The sequence below is a fragment of the Danio aesculapii genome, chromosome 9 (assembly GCF_903798145.1).
Source record: "Danio aesculapii chromosome 9, fDanAes4.1, whole genome shotgun sequence".
NCBI classification, from domain to species: Eukaryota; Metazoa; Chordata; class Actinopteri; order Cypriniformes; family Danionidae; genus Danio; species Danio aesculapii.
Window position 1 is genome coordinate 5,304,934 of NC_079443.1, and position 22,055 is coordinate 5,326,988.

Here is a 22,055-nt window from a genome sequence, read left to right on the forward strand (position 1 = left end):
CTGACTGAAAGGGCTGCAGGATGGGTGAGGCCAGCAAACACATAACGTAGCTTTCTGTTGATTAATGTAGTTTCCATAAGACTCCTTTATTTATAGATAAAGGTCTATGGTTCTGCATACAATGACTTTGATGATCTTGCTGGAGTTTATAGCCGTTTCACTTTACTTCAGGATTCATCGATGCCATTAACCTTTTTATTGAAACGTTGTGATACCCTACTCTACAGGAAAGCGGAGCAGATGTTTGGAGATCAAGAGGTTTGGTCGTGTGTTCCAGAGAGAGACCGGCTGGAGATCTATGAAGATGTGCTTTTTTATTTGGCAAAGAAAGAGAAGGTTTGACAAGACTAATTCTGTTTATCACTGAGCTCTCATATATATATATATATATATATATATATATATATATATATATATATATATATATATATATATATATATATATATATATATACATACATACATACATACACTAATAATCTACTAATTAATTTAGCATTTTACAATTTAAACATTTAAATGTGTTTCTATTGGATGCGTTTCAGTCTTTAAACTTAAATTATAAATCAATAAACTGAATATGAGTGTGGGAGGCAATTACTGAGTGTAGTTAGATTTAATGAGTCATAAAATCACTAACACATGATGTATTATTATATTTACTACACCATACAGCAATATGATGTAATACCTGTTTGTTCTTGAAGTTCTCGATTTTTATTTTAATTTTTTATTTATTTATTTATTTATTTGTATTATTATTATTATTATTATTATTGAACAAATATTAAAATGTGATCATTCTTCCAAGTTATAGATTTCCACTTGTTTTTAGGCCATCTTTGCGTTATTTTTTTATTAAAATGTGTGTAAATAAACAATTATTCAGTTTTTATATTAATTTTGGTAATATTATTCATTAAAATGCAGATGTTTAGATAATATTTTTAGCAATATAAAGGTATTGCATCAAAATTCAAATGAGTTCAAAATTTAATCAATTTCATGTTTTTTTTTAATCCCTCTCTTGATATTATAATATTTTTATTTATATATATATATATATATATATATATATATATATATATATATATATATATATATATATATATATATATATATATATATATATATATATATATATATATTTTTTTTTTTTTTTTTTCTTTCTTTTTTTCCCTGTTTGTTAAAATTGTATTTAATATTTTCCTCCCCACATTAATTTGGGTATGCTAAATTTCTTATTTATTATAATTATATTTAAAAAATTTTCCCCAACATATTAATTTGGGTTTATGGTCTGTTTGTAGTGTGATGTTAATTTTTTTTATTATTATTTATTTCTTTTAACAAAATTATTAGTTTCAGTTTTGGCTTTAGTACATATTTTATCTAATGTATACGGACAAATATATTACTGTAAAGCATCCCATAGAAAATATTAATTTAAGAGAAATCTACAGTGCTCAGCATAATTGAGTACAGCCCATTTTGAAATTGTAAGTTTGTATCCATTTCTCAGTAATTATAGGCAATGTATTTGGGGCTTTTAAACAAAACAGATTTATTAAACAGATATATTGATCCAAATAATATTTTAGTCTCCAAACATATTTACAAAAATACATTCTAAAAAAAATACAAAATTGTTTTGCTTCTCTTGATTAATCCTGTTTTTTATTTGTATTTAATATTTTCTATAACATATAAATTTGGGTGTACTCATTTTTGGACCGTTATCGCAAGTTATTTTGTTAGATAAGTTCCAGATTTGGCATCAGTACTGACTAATCTAATGTATATGCACAAATATAATATTGTATAGCTTCCTATGAAAGATTGAATTTAAAAGAGAGATTTGTGAGGGGTGTACTTATTTATGCCGAGCACTATGAGAGGTGGATTATTGCGTAACGTAATAATTTCTGTTGTTTAGTAGACGTATTATATGAAAAACTTACTTTATTTACCAAATATGTGGTTTTAATATTGGATTTGGTTAAAGTTATTTTTATGTCATGTGTTAAGTTTTTAGTTACTATACTCCCTAAATCATTCCACATTAGCCTTTTTAGAAAATGCTGCATAGAAATAGCAACAAAAAGACACAGCATATTAGTTAAAACTGTCATCTGTTCAAAGTTACCATTCACGTATACATATTGAATATGATTTTAATTTTAACCTGATATGGGGTCAATGGAGTGAGGAATTCAAGAACTATTTTATATCATAAATATTCCAGATAAAATATTATTATTATTATATTACTATTATTATTATTGGTATTATTATTATTATTATTATTATTATTATTATTATTACTATTATTATTATTGGTATTATTATTATTATTATTATTATTATTATTATTATTATTATTACTATTATTATTATTGTTATTGTTGTTGTTGTTGTTGTTGTTGTTGTTGTTATTATTAAATGTAAAAGTTATTACTAAGTTGGCTAATAAATAGACTCCCTTCAGCTTAATGCCACACAATCTCTATTATTTGATTTAGGAACAAGCTAAACAGCTGAGGAAGAGGAACTGGGAAGCACTGAAGAACATTCTGGACAATATGGCCAATGTGACATACAGAACAACATGGTCTGAGGCGCAACAGTACCTGCTGGACAATCCCACATTTGCTGAAGACGAGGAGCTACAGAGTATGAACACACACACACACATGCTTGTATATAGCCCAAAAATTTGTCCACTCCCTCCGTTGGATCTAAAACCAACAGTTTGTTCATATGTTAATAACACGATGGCTTCTTGAAATTAGCCCTAATGTTAATGGAAAACCTCTATATATTTTCCAAACCTTATTTTCTTTCTTCTGTTGAACACAAAAGAAGATATTTTGAACAATGTTGGAAATGCGTAACCATTGACTTCTCACTATGTTTTTCTCACTATGAAAGTCAGTGGTTACAGGTTTTCAGCTTTCTTTTCTCTTTTGTGTTCAACAGAAGATAGAAACTCAATAACTTGGAACCACTTGATGACGAGTAAATAATGAGTTAATTTTGGGGTAAACTATCCCTTTAATAGCATTCTAAGTCATAGCAACTAAGTCATACCGTGTCAACATACAACTTTGTGTCCCTGCAAACCACATAAACCTGTACACACACACACAACACACCGTACTGCAGCCCCTACCTGATGATGCTTTTAACCCACCTAATGAGAGACACTGTGTTTGATATAGAAAGCTTTTATCTTCCTGTGTGTGTGTGTGTGCGTGTGTGCATTAGACATGGACAAGGAAGATGCGCTGATCTGTTTTGAGGAACACATCCGTGCGCTTGAGAAAGAGGAAGAAGATGAGAAGCAGAAAACTCTGCTGCGCGAGAGACGTCGACAGCGCAAGAACAGAGAGTCTTTCCAGGTGACGCACCCACATACACGTGACTCCGTCTCATTCGTCATTTGCATCACGCGTCCAGGCCTAGTGAAATCAAAACCTTTCGACTTAATTAATTGGAACTTGATGCTGGAATATCAGCAAATGCCAGTGTTGACAGATCGCCTGTTTGACCTAGTATAGAAAATCATCACGCTGTGATGCTAACAAAGAGAATGCTAAAGCAACTCTTGGCTTGGTTGACACTATGAACTTCATTAACCCCAAATAAGCATTAAAGTTGTTTAATTGATTACTTTTGTGCATTAAATATTGGTTCAAACAGTTTAGTCTCTGACATATGTTTGGCAGGAAAATATTTGCAGTTTAAATATTGAACATTACAAAGAGCGGGATTGATCACATTATGGAATTTGTTTTCATACCAGATCTGTTCTGGGAAATATGTATTTACTGTTTGTCAATAAGATACCAGTGCATTCAATTGATGTATTACCAAGCGGCAACCTCCTGCTCTCTCTCGGGAAGCCAATACAGAAGTAACTGAAACTGCAATTCATCAAAATTCCGCTAGTCCTGGCTCTATAATAGAGCAAATTGCAATTGAGCCCACCGTTAGAATGGCCAAATTTACAGCAGAAAAAAAGGTGTTTACAGCCTGGTACAAAGAACGATTTGGGTTCATATAGCTATTATTACCCTCCATGACAACTGTGAGGGGGTGAATTTTTTTTATAACTCATCCGTTTCCTTTAGGATATATTAAGATTGCATAATTAAGGGCGTGGCCACTTGAGTGACAGCTAGGTCTCGCTGGTCGCCGTCACTTCACCTCAGCTGAATCCGGCAGATTAGCCACTAATCTCGGCATATTCATCGTATTTTTGTTTTGTTTTATGTGGCTTTACACAGTCAGCTGCCTTTCTGACTTATTTCGTACAATTATCAGATGATATGGGATGCTGTGTGCATTTAATTGTGCTCACAAACCATTCACGGGGCCTCCGTTTCCCATGTGAGTAAAGTTATATACTTGTATACCATCTCTATAAATGTATTTGTTTTATTTAAGATCATTTATCATTAATATTTTTCTTTAGACCCGTAAAGCACTCCAGAATGTGACAGATTGATTAGCTGTAGGCTCTAGAACAGTCATCTGAAGCGTTATCATACAGTGTTATGCTGGATTTCATCAATAGTCTTGCATTTACTAACACAGACTAAATCTGTAGTGTTTGGAAGTATTTCGCGTGTTCCTCCTGTAGAAAAACGTCATAAGAACAATGCTTAGTGGCTCAATGTATTACTACAGTGTTTTTAAAAGTCTAAACACTTTATTGATATAGTGCACAGCCAGGCACATGTGGTCCGAACACAAACGAGACGCAGATAATAAAGTATCAAGCGTTTCTCCCAAAGTAAAGTCTGTCTGCCAGGTCTAAGCAGAGTGCCAGCAGGTGTCTGTAGCTCCGCTCACTCCCCGCCTCTTAGCCCTTGTTTGGTATCCCGCCGTGGGTGCGATGACACGCAAACTAAATGGCGACGGTTGGCCGCGCCTACTTGTAGCTTCTTTTGCGCTCTTCAGAAACCTATGGGTGACGTCACAGATACTACGTCCATATATTTTACAGTGTATGTGTATTACCAATACAAAAACTGCTTGAGGTTATCAGAATGATTTTGTAAGCTGTTTACTAGTGGTGTAATGAATCACAAATCTCACGGTTCGGATCACACTACGGTTTTTGAGTCACGGATCGAACCATTTTTTGGATCTGCAAATAAGGAAGGAGACACATGTTATTTGCTTTCCATTTATACTAAAATATTACTGCAAAAACCAGTGGTTTCAACTAACAGAACTTAGAACCTGTCATTTTTATAAAAATAAAAATCAAGAAAGAACCAGCTGAAAAAAAGTATTCAATACGAAATATGATCTTTGCCACTGTTGCTGATAATGCTAAATGTAGAAATCTAACATCTTGTACAACATTTATTTTTAATGAATGATTCAACAATGCACACTAAAAACGTCATGTTTCAATAGTAGGTTGATCATTTACGAAAAACTATTCAATGGCATAAATTTGATGGTTGTTTGGCGCCACCTGTTGGTTACACAATGTAATTGCTTTCACCAGCGACAAGTTCCATTAAACGGTGAATTTAATCTTTACCATAAAGATCAGTGTTTATATCTGAACTATAAACTGTTCTCCCAGTACTTCTGTGTTATTTACTTGTTCGTAACGAACTGAAAAAGTGTAAAAACTGAATCTCCCTCTCGATCAAACACAGATTTAAATGCAACACTCAGAAGGATTAATAAACATGTGCAAATTATTATCATTTATCCTTCATGTTACGCGGGTTTGAACTGAGATCACGATCTTTTAATGTTTATGTGTAGCTTTACACTGAATGCATTAATGCAGGCTAAACAAACAGTGACAGAAAACACATTTAATTAAAAACCTAAGAAAGCACTTAGGTCCCGTCACAACTTCTTCCGTCATCATTATATTTTACTGGGTAGCCAAAAGACTGTCATACACGTGATTTGAATGACACGGGAGACGATCTCTCTGCAATTGTTATAAATGTTGGATTAACATACAAGTTCAAAAAAGTTATTAATCAGCGGGTCATGTGCGTTCCAAACGGATCACTGATCAACCGTGATCTGTTGCACTCCTACTGTTTACTTGATATACTATGTGCGCTATACTAAATATAATTCTATATATAGTTGGTAATGCCTGGTGATTAAAATATTTTAGCAGTAAATTTATAGAATTCTTTTATAATTGTATAATTACAGAATGTCTCTACCTCTGGTAATCTGGATGTCATTTATAAAAATGCGTAGAAACCTTCCTAAAAGTGTACGCATGTTAGAATAAATAATACATTAACGTTTAGTCATTTAACACAGTGGTCCCAAACCTTTTTATCACTGCGGACCGGTCAACGCTTGACAATTTTACTGCGGCCCGGGGGAGGTCGGTGTAGATTGCTAGGCGACCATCGACCTTTTTCTTAGAGAATGACAACCTGACAAAACATTGCTGCAACTCTGATACAAGTTTTATTTATGGAGAAAATTAAAATGCCCCGCAGTGTTTGTCTGAGATAATTAGTCTCTGAAATGTGTATTTTCCATACAAGCTGATGGGTCAATTCTTGTCGCGTGACTCACAGTGTGTTCGTGGCATTCTGAAGATGTTTTTATCTGGGTGCAGGCGTGAGCCTCCATTGGAAATAACGAACCTCTGTGCGAAAAAGACGCGAAATGTGAATGGTCGCCATCATTTGCAATCTCCAGCAGTTAATCTTCTTGCACAGACTTGCTGGATTCACCTGATTTGTTGACAAATGGGTTGCGGATTCATTCCTTGGCAGTTCTTTTGTCCTTTGCAAAGAAACTTTTCAAAGACGTCTGTTTCTTACTCAGAGTTGCTAGCAAGTGACCGAGATGTAAGCAAGAGAATACGGTCATTTTTCAAAATGAAAGATTTTTCAAAATAAATGATTGTTCAGACTCAGATAATAAATAAAACGTGAATAAACTATGCTTGCTTTGTGCGGTCTGGTACCGTTTGATCCACAGACCTGCATCCTATAATCACTCCATTTTAATATGGAGTGATTATAAGAAAGTCTGGTCCAAATGTGGCGGTTAACATGTCAGAGACAAAAGAGTGTTTTCTACAGGTGGTTTGTCAAACCCACTCACCTGTGTGAGGCACACTCAAATTTGTATAATATTTTGAGGTTGTGGTGTGGTGTGACGCAGAGAAGATGGGTTCCAGTGTTTTTATGTTAATTCATTTAATAATGATGATGACTCCTATATAATAATTTTAAGTGCTTCAATTCAGTCAGTATTTAAGTTAAATATGTTTACTTAGTCTAATTACAGCTGCACTCATTTTCCTGTCAAGTTTGTTTCTTATAGATCCCAACTCTCCTCCTGACACATGCCACATTTATTAAAGAGACCCCTGGGCTTTAGAAACAATGAACAAAATTATGGATTACATTATTACAAAGAAAAACAACTGAACAAGTTGTGACATAAATACTGTTGTAGACTGGGTTAGTAGGAATTTCAGCAGTGAAATGAGTTTTGCCCTTTGAATTGTTATAAAATACATTTACGATTGAAGCGCTTCATTCAAGTCACAGCGCCCAGCTCTCCAGTATCCATCGCTGCTTGGAAAACGTTTCGTTTTACCATTTTTGAATCCATTCAGCCAATCTCCATGTCTGGCAAAAGCACTTTTAGCTTAGCTTAGCATAAATCATTGACTCAGATTAGACCATTAGCATCTTGCTTTAAAAAGGACCAAAGAGTTTAGATAATTTTCTTATTTCAGCTTGACTTTTCTGTAGTTACTTTGTATAAAGGGCGACAGAAAATGACAAGGCCGATATGGCTAGGAACTATTCTGGTGTAATAATCAAGATATTTTGCGCAAATGATATTAAGCAGTGTCTGTAAATTGGCGTCCTTCAGTATAAACAATGTGGCCAACTACTTGCACAGAGAGAATGCCTTGCAACCATGGAGACATAAGAGATAGACTTCGCCATAATCACAACAGATGTTTGCTAGTATGTTTTGGATCGGCCTCATCTGCTTGATACCTGATCTGGCCAAAAAAAATCATCATTGAAATCAATGTCTGATATCTGATCCATAAACATACTAGATGGTATATATTGCCATTGTTTTATTGATCGTAATATTATATTTCATCATTGTGGTTTGAATAAAATGCTGCTCCAAAACTTGTACTACAAAATCTGCATCTGACAATGTCACTTTACTGACAGTAGTATTGATTGTTTTGATCAAATTGAACTCTAATTTTGCACCTATAGTTGTTAATTCTGTGTTCTTATGATTGGTAATTATTCCTGATTTTTTAATTGCAAATTCAATTCGTCATAAAAGTGGTACTAGTCTTCATCAGTATTGACACTGGTCAACATGACAACTGTTTAGCCCCTGTTCAGTCACTGATTAGCAAAAAGAGTCCAGGCATGGTTGTGAAGTGTTATTTGTGTTTCAGAAATTCCTGGATGAGCTTCATGATCATGGGCAGCTGCACTCCATGTCTGCTTGGATGGAGATGTACCCAACCATCAGTGCCGATATTCGCTTCAGCAACATGCTGGGCCAACCAGGTCTCTACCTCTTTCTCTCTCTCCCTCTCTTGTTTGTGCACAAACACTCAGAGCGTGGCAGTCTTTGATGCTGATGAATAATACATATAAAAGGGTCCTGTCCTCATTTCTGACGGTGTCTCCATTTCATCAGTTCAGTCTGTGAACTCCACATGACTCCACCATTTTAAAAGACCACAAAATTCTATGACCTCTCCATTACTTGGCGGAATGTTTGCATTTTGTACATGATAATTGTCACTTATTTAATAATTCATTTTATTAAATAATTATTGGATATTGACATGTTTTCCTGTTAGAGAAACATGGTTCATTTTACACCTTCCGTAGTGGTAAACGGTTAATTTTCACCATATTTGAATCCATTTAGCCGATCTCTATGTCTAGCAGAAGTGCTTTTAGCTTAGCTTAGCATAAATCATTGAATTGGATTACACTTCAGGCCTCTAGAGTGCAAGCAATTTGGTCATGTGCGACCTAATTTTTCAATGGTGCGACAAAAAAAGTGAGGTGCGACCAGCCATTTGAGAGCAAAAAATTAATACATTTTTAAAAAGCCTCCGACTGTGGTTCAATCGACACAAACTAGGGAACTTTTTTAAATTTTCTTAACCAACAACCATGTTATCCGTATATTAAATGTTAACGGTCAGAATAATATAAATATAAATGATCATTTAATGTAAAATAAAAAAAAATTGACGTGTGTATTTTGTGTCTGACACATTAATTATTGCATTTTTAAATATTGATCTATTCTAACATGTGCAAACAACAGATTTTTAATGCACCTGCAGCATTCCAACAACACCAAAAACACAATATATGCCTACTAAATAAATTAATATAATACAAATAATGAAATAAATAGGGCTGCACTCAGTATTTTCACTTAAATTACAAATTTAGATTAGGCTACAAAATGAAAACACTCACTGAATTATTTTTTAACAACTGTCATAGGCAGTTTTTTTCTTCCGTCAAATAAAAATAGCAGGCCTATACATTAGATCGATCGCTTCACAGAATATAAGCATGTAATTAACGCTCTGCGAGGCTCAAAGTGATTAGGGGCTGTTCAAATATGCGTCTTTTGCACGCTTAAGTTATTTCAGTTGGAGACGCACGGTGCCACATGCATGTGTTTTCCTGGCATGCCTACAGCGCAGTGAGTTGAAAACATCTCAAATTTGTTTTATTAAACTGCAAAAACGCGAGGCACCAAAGCAGCACACAAAACTCTCACTGGCAATAGAAAACAGCATTTAAATCTGACCTCAACTAGCGCTTTCAGTGTGTTTGCGCTTAATCTCTCACAATAATATCCAGCAGTTCGCATTATTATACCATTGTGAATTAATGATGCTATTATTTTAGTTTATTTAGTGTTGTCATAGTCATTATTACTATTTGAATTATTTGTAGATTTGTTTATAGCTCATCTATAAAATGCTAATGCAGTATCTGCAAAAGTATCATTTAACATCATTTTACCAAACGTTGCATTAATTAAATATTAAACATAAATTAAAAATGGTAAAGTAGGTTAAACTAGTGGTTTTGCATAGTTCAACATGTTAAATTAAAGCTCAAAGGTGAAAAGGACTATGAAATATGGAGCTTTATTTTTCTGTCATTTTTAAAATGGGTAGATTTGCCTTTTAGCTTGAAGTTAGGGATCTTTGGTTAAAGTTGGTAGACCACTGGGTTAAACGGTCAATATGCCACAAACATCCAAACCAATTAGAGATAGTGAAGGGTGGTAGAAAGTCCCCTTTTTGTAGAATTGTGCTTTAAATAAAGAACTGTACGTTAACCAGATTGTTGGTTAATCATTTACAAGTCAATATTGCCTATATAGATATGTTTTTTTATTTTTTTATGAACTTGTGAAACTGGTGTTAAATGCGATGCGGTTAAAAATTTGGGTGCACCTAACTTTTGTTCAGGTGCACCTTAGAAACATTTTTGGCCGCACCAGTGCAAAAAGTTAGTCTAGAGCTCTGCTATTACCATCTTACTCACAAAATTAAAAAAAAATTATTAATTGTTTCCCTGTTTAAAAGTTGAGTCTTCTGTAATTACATTGTGCACAAAGACTGATGGAAAATAAAAAGCCTCTAAAATATCTCATTCTGGCGTAGTAATCAAGGTGCTATATATGTGTGTGTATATATATATATATATATACACACACACACATATAGATATGTATATAGGTATGTGTGTGTATATATATATATATATATATACATAATACTTATATATATATATATATATATATATATATATATATATATATATATATATATATTAAAAAAAAAAAATATATATATATATATATATATATATATATAAAAATATATATATAAAAATATATATATATAAAAAAAATTATTTATATATATATATATATATATATATATATATATATATATATATATATATATATATATATATATATATATATATATATATATATATATATTATTTTTATTTTTTTTTTTTTTTTTTTTTTTTTTTTTTTTTTTTTTTTTTTTTGTGAGTAAGGTTGTAATAGCAGGGCTCTAGACTAACTTTTTGCACTGGTGCGGCCAAAGATATTTCTAAGGTGCCCCAGAACAAAAGTTAGGTGCACCCAAATTTTTAACCGCATATATATATAAATTAAATGTTTTCAACTGAGATGCTAATGCTTTATGCTCTAACCTAATTTAATGATTTAAGCTAAGCTAAAAGTGCTCTCGGCAGATCGGCTGAATGGATTATGAAAAAGGTCTTCGGGACTTGTGAAAGGAGCCTATTTTCTCCTCCTAAAAATGGAGGGTTCCTTTAAAATGATGGCGTTTTTGTGCTCTGCATGTTTTAGGCTCCACGCCTCTGGACTTATTCAAGTTTTACGTGGAGGATCTGAAAGCTCGTTACCATGATGAGAAGAGAATCATTAAAGACATCCTGAAGGTGAGTGAGAAACTGCGGTGATCAGTGTTTATCAAATTTTGCACTGAATCCTTGTTGAAATGTGTGCTTGTGTGTTTTGTTCCAGGATAAAGGTTTCCTTGTGGAGATCAACACAGGCTTTGAGGACTTTGGCTCAGTGATCAGCTCTGATAAACGCGCCACCACACTTGATGCAGGAAACATCAAACTGGCCTTCAACAGTGTAAGACCTGTTGAAATGATTCACTGTTTTATACTTCGTACTCATTTAAATGGAAAAACTTGAAATATGTACGCTGTATAACTACAGTTTGAAGCAATATAAAAGATACCTGTGTTATAGAAATCATCATTGATAATATAATTAATAATAACTGAGCTTTGATAAGAAAGGGATTAATCTAATTTGTGTGGTTCTCACGGAATAATTGCTTCAAAAACAACCGCCTAGATGTACATTATTCCACTTACTACATGGCTGCTTGGCACAAAACATAACAGCTACACACAAAACATTTGGTCAGGGCCCTGTACCATGAAGACAGATAAGATGGTTAGCCAGTTAATTTCAGTTTAGTTTGCGCCAATCTTGGTTTTTAGGTACCATAAAGGTTGCTCGTCAGTTTTAATCGCTCTTTGTTGCCATGGTATCTGATGATGCATGGCTAACCTGCTCAAGACCAGGCTATGTTCAGGATTAGAGATTCCAGCAATAAACTACAACCAAAGTGACATTTCTGATGCAATAGAGAGACTTTCCCCAGTTTTTCTTGGTATAAATTAAGATTCAGTGTTTATAAATACACTAAAATCAAAAATCTTCCCATTTTAATGAAGGTTACGTATTTATAATTATTTAAGATTATTTATATAACTGTTAAATCTGAAATCACCACCACCAGCCTGAACCATTAATACAGAGCAGGATGGATCCATGCTTTCATGTTGTTGACGCCAAATTCTGACCCTACAATTTGAATGTCACATCAGAAATCGAGACTTGTCTGACCAGGCAACGTTTTTCCAATATTCTATTGTCAAATTTTGCCGAGCATGTGTGGATTGTAGCCTCAGTTTCCTGTTCTTAGCTGACAGGAGTGGCACCCGGTGTGGTTTTCTGCTGCTGTATCCCATCTGCTTCAAGGTTGGAACCAGTCTGGTCATTCTCTGGCATCAACAAGGCATTTGCGCCCACAGATCTGCCGCTCACTGGATATTTTTTCTTTTTTTCTGACCATTCTTTGTAATCCCTAGAGATGGTTGTGCGTGAAAATCTCAGTAGATCAGCAGTTTCTGAAATACTCAGACCAGCCCATCTGGCACCAACAACCATGCCACATTCAAAGTCACTTAAATCCCCTTTTTTCCCCATAATAATTCTCTGTTTGAACTGCAGCTGATCGTCTCGATCATGTCTACATGATGATTAAATGCATTGAGTTGCTTCCATGTGATTGGCTGATTACAAATTTGCATTAACAAGCAGTTGGCAGGTGTACCTAATAAAGTGGCTGGTGAGGTGTATATTTTTTTATATTGTGTTGAGATTTTTGTTTCACTATGAAGGGACAGTATACGTTGATCAAGATTATTTGAGCATGTAAATATACCCAATACAGCTCAAAGCTTAGTTTTCATTGGTAATCCCTTTAAATGGGACTAAAAAAAATACTTATTCAAATTAGAAACAAGACTTGAATACACAAATGATCAACAGATTTATAAGATAAACAAATAACTAATGTTTGGGTTAATCGAATTTACATATGAGTTAAACGATAAACATTCTCTGATAGATTGTGGTGTAAAGTTCCACTGATGATTTTAGATTTGAGTTTTGGTGCACCTATACAAAACCTACTGTCAATGTTTGTGAGAATAGCGTAGTTTTAATATAATTATAATAATTATAGCTTTTATATAACATTAGTAAGTCAGAAACTTGCCCTTATGTTTCAAACCTAAGAGTTTCTTTCCTCCAAACCCATATATATATATTTAATGTCCATTTTCCTAAAAGAGTCCAAACATCCAATTGGTAAGTTCTCTGTAATTTGTATAAAATTGTGGCTTCTTAACTACTTGACGGCGTTTAAAGGGCACATATTTTACCCCTGTTACAAGATGTAAGATAAGACTTGGTGTCTCCAGAATGTGTCTGTAAAGTTTCACCTCAAAATACACTTCAGATTATTTATTATGTAATGTAGACTCAGCCAATTTTAGTGTCTGAGGACTATGTAGCTGTTTAAATGTAGCCTTTAAATCCAAATGAGATGCTTCTCCCAGGCCACCACTTTGATGTGGTGTTAAATGACGTTACGTCAGATAAACAGCAGTCAGTGATTGAGCCAGACACTGATGAAATAAGGTCACTAGTCAAAATTACCAAGTAAGTTTATTTAATGTGTTTGTGGTGGAGTTTAGTCAAGCCTTTCTGAAATGATGAGTCACACACTAATGCCGGTTGCAGTACACACACAAACACATGAGGCGGTGTGGCCGTGAGGATTATATAATTTAAGAAGTGCTTACAAGGCGATATTTACTCTACTTTTTTTTTACAAATATGTAATTTTACAAACATTTTAAACTTATAAAACTAATTGTTAAGGAGCAACTGATCACAAAGAGTTGTAACATTTGTTTTAATCCTAGTTCCCTTGCAAAAACATTGTCTTGTTTTCAGAAATAGTAAGTCAAAATGAAGTAAGTTTTTCCTTAAAACAAGTAAAATAATCTGCCAATTGGGGGTAAGCAAAATAAACTTGTTTTCGTTTTGAAGTAAGATTATTTTACTTACCCCATGACATCAGCCACTTCTGATGTTTTATTTCAGTTTTGATGTCTTTCTGTGTTTTCAGTTGCTCGAGAAGGCTGAAGCACGAGAGCGGGAACGGGAAAAAGAAGAGGCCAGAAAGATGAAGAGGAAGGAAGCGGCATTTAAGAGCATGTTAAAACAGGCCACACCCCCTCTAGAACCCGAGGCAACGTGGGAGGGAGTATGTCACACTATTACTATACAACAGTTATACACAGGGGTGCACATAAGAGAAGATATGAAGCAAGAGAAGTGCTTTTGCCTACCAGATTTCATTATTTTTACAGATTTTTCCCAATTTTCGGCTGCTGAGAATTATTGTCTGAGAAGCACATTAATGGTTTCAGGTCGAAAATAAAAACATGAGCAAATTTCAATGACCATTTTCAGAGCAAAATACCAGATGCTGAAAGCAAAGTAGCTCAGTATTTGGCTCTGATCTCACACACACACACAGGCGCAAAGATTGTTTTCCCTTAGCTTAAGTCGACCACTAGCATAGTTAACCAACAGCAAGAATTATGACAGACATCATGTTTAGAATGTAATTGAGGTCATTGTTGATTGAACTAAAATATGCGCGAGTTAAAAATTCTGCTAGATAGTCATGATTGCTTGAAATGATAAGGTTTAAATTGTTAGACTCCCCAGAAAGCCACCAAATAGAGCTATTCAAACCATATTGTGAAACTGTATTTATATCGCAGAATTTATTGTATAAAAATAATATATCGCAATATCAGATTTTTCCAATATTGTGCAGCCCTACTTTTCACCTCAGTAGCGACACCCCGAGCAACATCTCCTGGTACTTCATTGATAACTGGACCAAATAAAGTGAGGCACCCCTGGTTATAGAGCAGGGATGGGCAAACTCGATCCTGGAGGGCCGGTGTCCCTGCATAGTTTTGCTCCAACCCTAATCAAACACACCTGCTTGTAGCTTTCTAGTGATCTTGAAGACACTAATTAGGGTGTTCAGGTGTGTTTGATTAGTGTTGGAGCAAAACTCTGCAGGGACACCGGCCCTCCAGGATCAAGTTTGCCCATGCCTGTTATAGAGTGTCTATGAGCTCAACTGGATCCTTTAAGTGTTGCTCTGCTAATGATGTGTGTGTGTTTTGCTGGATCAGGTACGAGAGCGCTTCCTGAAAGAACCAGCTTTTGAAGACATCACGCTGGAGTCAGAGAGGAAGAGAATATTCAAAGACTTCATGCACGTTCTAGAGGTATGAACAATAGTTCTTAAAGCAGGCGCGTTTGTACAGTGCTCAGCATATATGAGTACACATTTTGAAAATGAATATTTCTATCCATTTCTCAGTGAATATGGGTTATATATATTGGTGCAATTGAACAAAACAGATTTATTAAACAGATATATTTATTCGAATAATTTAGTCACAGAACATCTATAGAAATGGAAAGATAATACATTTAAATTCATGTAAAATATTGAAAAAGCACTTACAAACTACAACATTTCAACAAAACAGTGTATTTTTGGCTTCTCTTGATTTTTGCCATTTTTGAAAATTTGTATTTAATATTTTTCTATAAAATAAATTTGGGTGTACTCATTTTAAACCATTATCATAATTTATTTTGTTAGATAAGCTCCAGATTTGGCTCCACGGCCACCCCTGTGTAAACTCTGGCCAGTTCTATGACCACCCCAATATGATTTTGCTGTTGATGTTATTACTTTTAATGTAATGTACTCTTACTAATGTAACATACTTTTAATGTATGAATTTACTGAGTAAATTCACAATATTTCAATAAATAAATAGCAGCCACTAAATTATTATGGATTGATTGGTGCCACCGACGTAGCTGATTCACTGCCCCTCCCCGATCGCCGTTGACAGCACACACACAACTTCAATAGACGGCAATGGCAATTAGCTTAAGGTACATTAATAGAAGAAGCTGTATTAATAATATTGTGGCTCAAAAAGGAATATGGATAAATGATATTATTAGAGTCTGTACAGTGAGTGTGTGCGTATATAGTAATACCTTTTGTTTATTTGTTTGTTTTATTAATTCATTCATTAATCTTCATTTATTTTAGACATGGCATATACCGTATGCTGTACAGTAAAAGTATGTGAAAATAACAGAAAAGTTATTTATATAGATGCATTTTTTTACATATTTTATATAATTTTTAAACTAAATATTGATTTTTTAAAAATTATTATTTTATTGAATTTGAATTTATAGATTTTTTTATTTTTTTTTATTTAGGAATAATCTGCGATATTTCAAGAGTAAATAATAATAAAAAAAAATTGTATTAACCACATTATTTCATTTACCAGAAACAAAAATATAGCATTACACTGAATTCATATGTCTTTTGTGTGTGTGCGCCACCCCAAGATTTGGGTCAGCTTCCTCTGGCCACCCCTAAAAAAATTTTCTGGGGGCGCCACTGAGTACAAAATCGTATGTCTTTTGTTTAAAATATTTTGAATGGGTCTAATGATCTCTTATGCAAAAACTCATTTTAATATTATGATATTTTTTTAGTACATTTCCTACCTTTAAAATATCAAAAATCCGTTTCTGATGCATTTAGACAGCTCTAAAGGTGATTTACCTCAGTAAGACTGATACTCTTCTGGCTGATTTGTATGTTCATTATAATCGCGAGCCGTTTATGTTTCATTTAATGTGTTGTATTTACCACGGTTTGTATTTCACTGTTATTTTATTTTCACTTTGTCACAGTTATTAGTGTGTTAGTGGGACAGTACATGCTACGTGTGTGTGTCAAACATTATGGTGAACTACATTTGTTTGGACTGGTTATATATTTGAAAGAAAGAGAAAATGTTGACTTGAGCGATAACAAGGCTTCATTTAAGGTTAAACGGCAGAAAATGCCTCACAGCAGTTGTTTTCCATCCTATTAGACCGCATTAAATGATCAGTCCAAGAGGTGGCGCTGATCGGCAGCAGTATTAGTTCAAAGAGTATTAAAGCAGGTAAAATAGATTAAAACTATCATTTCAAAGCTGTCCAAATGTGACTGTTTACACACAAAAGCTGCCGACCGGAAGTTCTTAGCATTCTCCTCGCGCGTACACGCAAAGCATAATGGGAAATTTTGCGTTCCAAGAAAAAGGTCTATATTAAAGACACAGCAGAAGCGTCAGATGCAGCACATTGATTTTATGGTACCAGCAGGCAACCGGGGGGGACGGGGGGGATCCGTCCCCCTCACTTTTAGAGACAGACCATTTAGAAACAGGTGATTAATAATTATATGAACATATGATCTCATACACCCGTCCCCCCCACTTTTAAAATGTCCGGTACGCCCCTTGGCACCAGGTTAAACTTTCTGACAGCTTTATAGCACTCATGTACATTAAAAATAAACACAGGCCACAACTCAAAATGGAGGATGGTCTCCGAGTTGCGTTCTCCAAAATTAAATGATGAATAGACTTGGGCCTTTTGGTATATGTGTGCCGTTGTGTGTAAGGTTTAGATATTTATAACTGCCTCAGAGAATATTGGGGGTTGAGAGTCACAAGCATTGTTATTTTGGCTGAAAAGTTTGGGAAGCCCTGGACTAATGGACCGTTATTTTAAAGTGTTGCCATATAATTGTTCCAGGACTGTGTGGCCATTAATTTTCAGGAATCCAGCTGTCTGGATGTTTTCTTGAATGTCAGATTTGTCACATGTTGTTTATTTTGTTAGATTCGCATGTTCATTACCCTACAAAAAAGTTATTTAAAAGGCAGCAAGCTTTTTTAGCATGTTGCTAAACAAAGCAATTTATTTAGAAAATCTGTCTACTTATAATCAGTATTTTTGTAACGTAGTGGTCTCTCTCTTTCTCTCTTCAGCACGAGTGTCAGCATCATCACTCCAAGACGAAAAAACACTCCAAGAAATCCAAGAAACACCACAGGAAGCGTTCCCGATCTCGATCAGTGAGCCATCTCATTTCAACTCAAATTCAACAGTCAATCAAATAAATGCACCAATCAGGGGAACTGCCTGCAGAATAGTTTTGATAATGATAACCATGGTTACCGCTTCTGCTTTTTCAGAAGTTAACATTTTTCTTTGTAATAGTTCTAAGATGGATGAGCTGGTTCAGTTCTATTAGCAGAGTTTAGAAGAGTTTAAGGAGGTTAATCTGTAATATTTGTATTATGATCTCATTCGAAATTTGACCTATAGTATGCTTTAGCTCAATTGCAATCTCACACATTCTTTGAACCTATCGTGCGTGCGTGTGTGTGTGTGTGTGTGTTCTCGGAAGGGCTCGGAGTCAGAGGATGATGAGTATCACACAAAGAAGAAGAAACGTTCAACATCTAAATCTCCATCTGAGCACTCGTCCTCTGGGGAATCAGGTCAGTGTCCTTTCTCATTGACATCTATACTCGAGACATGATGAGCATTTGACTGCATGTCCTGTTGATCTTTACAGAGAGAAGTTACAAGAAATCGAAGAAACACAAGAAGAAGGGAAAGAAAAGACGACATAAGTCTGTGAGTACAAACCAACCTTGTTTTTTTAAAAAAAGCCCCCTTTTGAATTGTTTTTCTGTTTTAAATATTTCCCAAATGATGTTTAACAGGGCAAGGAAATTTTCACAGTATGTCTGATAATATTTTTTCTTCTGGAAAAAGTCTTATTTGTTTTATTTCGGCTAGAATAAAAGCAGTTTTATATTTTTTAAAACCATTTTAAAGGGCACATAGTTTACCTATTTTTTATGATTTAATAATAATATTATGGTTCTTCTGAGTGTGCCAGTTTAGGTTCAGTTCAAAACACAATTCAGATTTTTTATTATAATGTGTTAAAAAGTGTCATGCTGGGGGCGTGTCCACAGTTCGCTGATTTAGGGGTGTGTTGCTTCACATGTAGATTAGTTTTGGCTTCCCGCTCATCGTAACGGGGGCGGAGCCATGAGCTCACCCGCTCTGTGTTTGGGCAGACTGAGAGAAGAAGCAGAAGTGAGAGGATCAGCAATCAGTCGTACATATTCGACTCGGACACAGACCAAGCCGAGAGTACAAAATCATTTGTGTCTTTGTACAGTTTTACAGCCAACTGTGTGCTAGTTTCAAGTACCGAGCTTGTACACCGAGACTAATAACCACGCATACTGAATTAACTTTGACTGAGGCACGGGATGCGTCCTTCGAAGCCGCGACACGGCACACCAGACACTCTCTGTGGCGCAGCAGAAACATGAAGTGTCCCAAATCGTCGCGCCGTTGTGTGTACCCTGATAGAAACCTATGTTTAGAATTCTAAAACGCATGGCAAAGCGTCAGGTACAGCAGCACCTAGTTAAGATCACAGGGAGCTTCTGTGATCGCGAGAAATGCAAACGGTATAAGGTAGACTCAATGAGAAGTACACATGTTTGCAAACCTACCTAAAGATACAACCAATAATTCCGATTAGAGCGATAATGTGGAGAATATTGATCTTGTGTTGAGCCCAATGAGCCTTGCATCTAAAAAATAGAGCTAGAGTGTTCCTTTAGTGATATCGCTTCGACTCACGCTGAAAATGGCGGACGTGAATCTACAAACTGAGGATATGATGAAGCGCCTGTCAATCAATATTGGTGGGCGGGGCGACCGCTCTCCTACGTAAAGTTGCGGTCGGTTTGAAAACCGCTCCAATTGGTCCACCATTTTTTATGTTGGTAAATTTAAAAAAAAAGGACTGGGTGTGCTTATATCACCCCAATATGACGGTCTATACACCATTTATGCACATATGTCTGTCCAAACAGCTTGAAAAGTAGATTTTTTTTTACCATAGGTGCCCTTTAAGGTCAAAATTATTAGCCCCTTTAAGCTATTTTTTTTTTCGATAGTCTACAGAACAAACCATCATTATACAGTAACTTGCCTAATTACACTAACCTGCCTAGTTAAGCCTAAGTAACCCAGTTAAATGTGAATTTAAGATGTATAGACGTGTCTTGAAAAATATCTAGTCAAATATTATTTACTGTCATCGTGGCAAAGATAAAATAAATCAGTTGTTAGAAATGAGTCAATAGTTGGAGCATTTCTCAAAATATTTTCTTTCATGTTGAGAAAGAAACTCAGAATTTTCATTTTTTGGGTGAACTGTGCCTTTAAGTTGCATTTAGCCTAGGACTATTCCTGAAATGAGGTGCAATTCCTCATTTACTCTTATTAAGCACACATTAAGTTTGAATATTTCTAGTTTTACAAGGCTAATATAGGATAATGAGTAATTTATGGAATATGACACGTCACCCTGCAGGGTTCCCCTGAGTCTGAAGGAGAGAGAGAGCGGAAAGGAAGAGAGAAGGACAAAGATAAAGAGAACGACAAATCCAGAGCCAAGCTGCGCGGAGAATCCAAACAGAAATCCCCCAAAAGAAAGAGCGCTAAAGAAGAGGTGAGCACTCAAGTGTTGATGTCACGTTGTAGATATGGCAGTGTGCAAATATTCACATCACAGAATACACAATGTTGTGATTTAGAATTAACCAGGAAGCCGTTAAGATAGAATTGATCTTTTAAAGCATGTGACTGAAATTTCAAGCTAACTTAAACCATTTTGGCTCAAGTAATGATTAAATATGTGACTTTAAAGGCGACCTATTATGCAAAAATCACTTTTAGAAGGGGTTAAGCACAGTTGTATGACAGCATTGAGTGAATAAAGCCAACCTCTAATGGTCAAAATGTATGAATTAAATAAATTTTCATTCTTCAACATTATTTCTATAAAAAATCTGTGGATTTCTATGGAATAAATTTGGGAGTATCATAACTAAAATATAAAACATTCTTAACTTTTATGTAATGTTTACAATGCAAATCCATCAATTAGATCCATTTATTTGGTAAAAAAGTAAGTCTCTCATGTAACATATCTACTAAAAGACAGAAAACATTACAAACTGTATTGTGAATAGATCATATGAACATTTTAAAATATTAAGATTATTATATAGCACAATAATATTAATAAAATGAATTTAAAAACTGAATAAATATACATTTACACAAGTAAATAGACTCAATGATAGGCAAAAAATCTGCAGATTTCTGCACGCGCAGATTCCGTGTGGGCCTAGTGATGAGTTCTTTCCAAATAGTTATTTAAAGGAGACCTATTCTTCCCCTTTTTACAAGATGTAAAACAAGTCTCTGATGTCCCTAGAGGGGGTATGTGTGAAGTTTCAGCTCCAAAAAACACACAGATCATCTTTTATAAGTGCCCCTTTCAGGCTTTGATCCAAATTTTGCCGTTTTGGCGACTTTCACGTTACATTCAAATGAGATCGTGTTCATCTCAGTCCTCTTATGACAATAATCTTCAGCAAGTACTGGGTGTAGACTCAAATGGCGGACAGCTGCTTCTCACTCAGGGCTGTCTATGCTAATGAGGGAGAGATGGTCACTAATGGGCGAGGCTTTCCCCCTCTGATGACACGTACAAAGAGAGAATGTCAATCAAAGTGTTTCTGCAGACATCAAGTGTGATTGTAAAACAGAAGAATCAATACATTTGAATGCATACAGAGGCTGGCTATATTCACACACTGCTGCTATGTAGAAGGGGTTAATGCATAATAGGTGCCCTTTAATCCGTTAATATTGCAATATATAGTCACAGAAAAACCGAATATTGTTTGAATATCTGAATATATCACATGTGAATATATATATGTGTGTTT

General features: G+C 34.8%; 1 protein-coding gene across 1 annotated transcript in view; it reads left to right on the forward strand.

Moving 5' to 3' along the window:
• The window catches only part of prpf40a (PRP40 pre-mRNA processing factor 40 homolog A), a 53,548-nt gene that overhangs the window by 30,888 nt on the left and 605 nt on the right, over positions 1 to 22,055 (forward strand). Inside the window, exons 14-25 of the mRNA XM_056464692.1 lie at positions 228 to 336; positions 2,523 to 2,673; positions 3,268 to 3,401; positions 8,462 to 8,576; positions 11,446 to 11,537; positions 11,623 to 11,739; positions 14,381 to 14,518; positions 15,471 to 15,566; positions 18,207 to 18,293; positions 18,629 to 18,722; positions 18,800 to 18,861; positions 20,630 to 20,767. Of these exons, the coding sequence (XP_056320667.1) occupies positions 228 to 336; positions 2,523 to 2,673; positions 3,268 to 3,401; positions 8,462 to 8,576; positions 11,446 to 11,537; positions 11,623 to 11,739; positions 14,381 to 14,518; positions 15,471 to 15,566; positions 18,207 to 18,293; positions 18,629 to 18,722; positions 18,800 to 18,861; positions 20,630 to 20,767 (1,333 nt within the window). The remainder of the gene's footprint in view (positions 1 to 227; positions 337 to 2,522; positions 2,674 to 3,267; positions 3,402 to 8,461; positions 8,577 to 11,445; positions 11,538 to 11,622; positions 11,740 to 14,380; positions 14,519 to 15,470; positions 15,567 to 18,206; positions 18,294 to 18,628; positions 18,723 to 18,799; positions 18,862 to 20,629; positions 20,768 to 22,055) is intronic.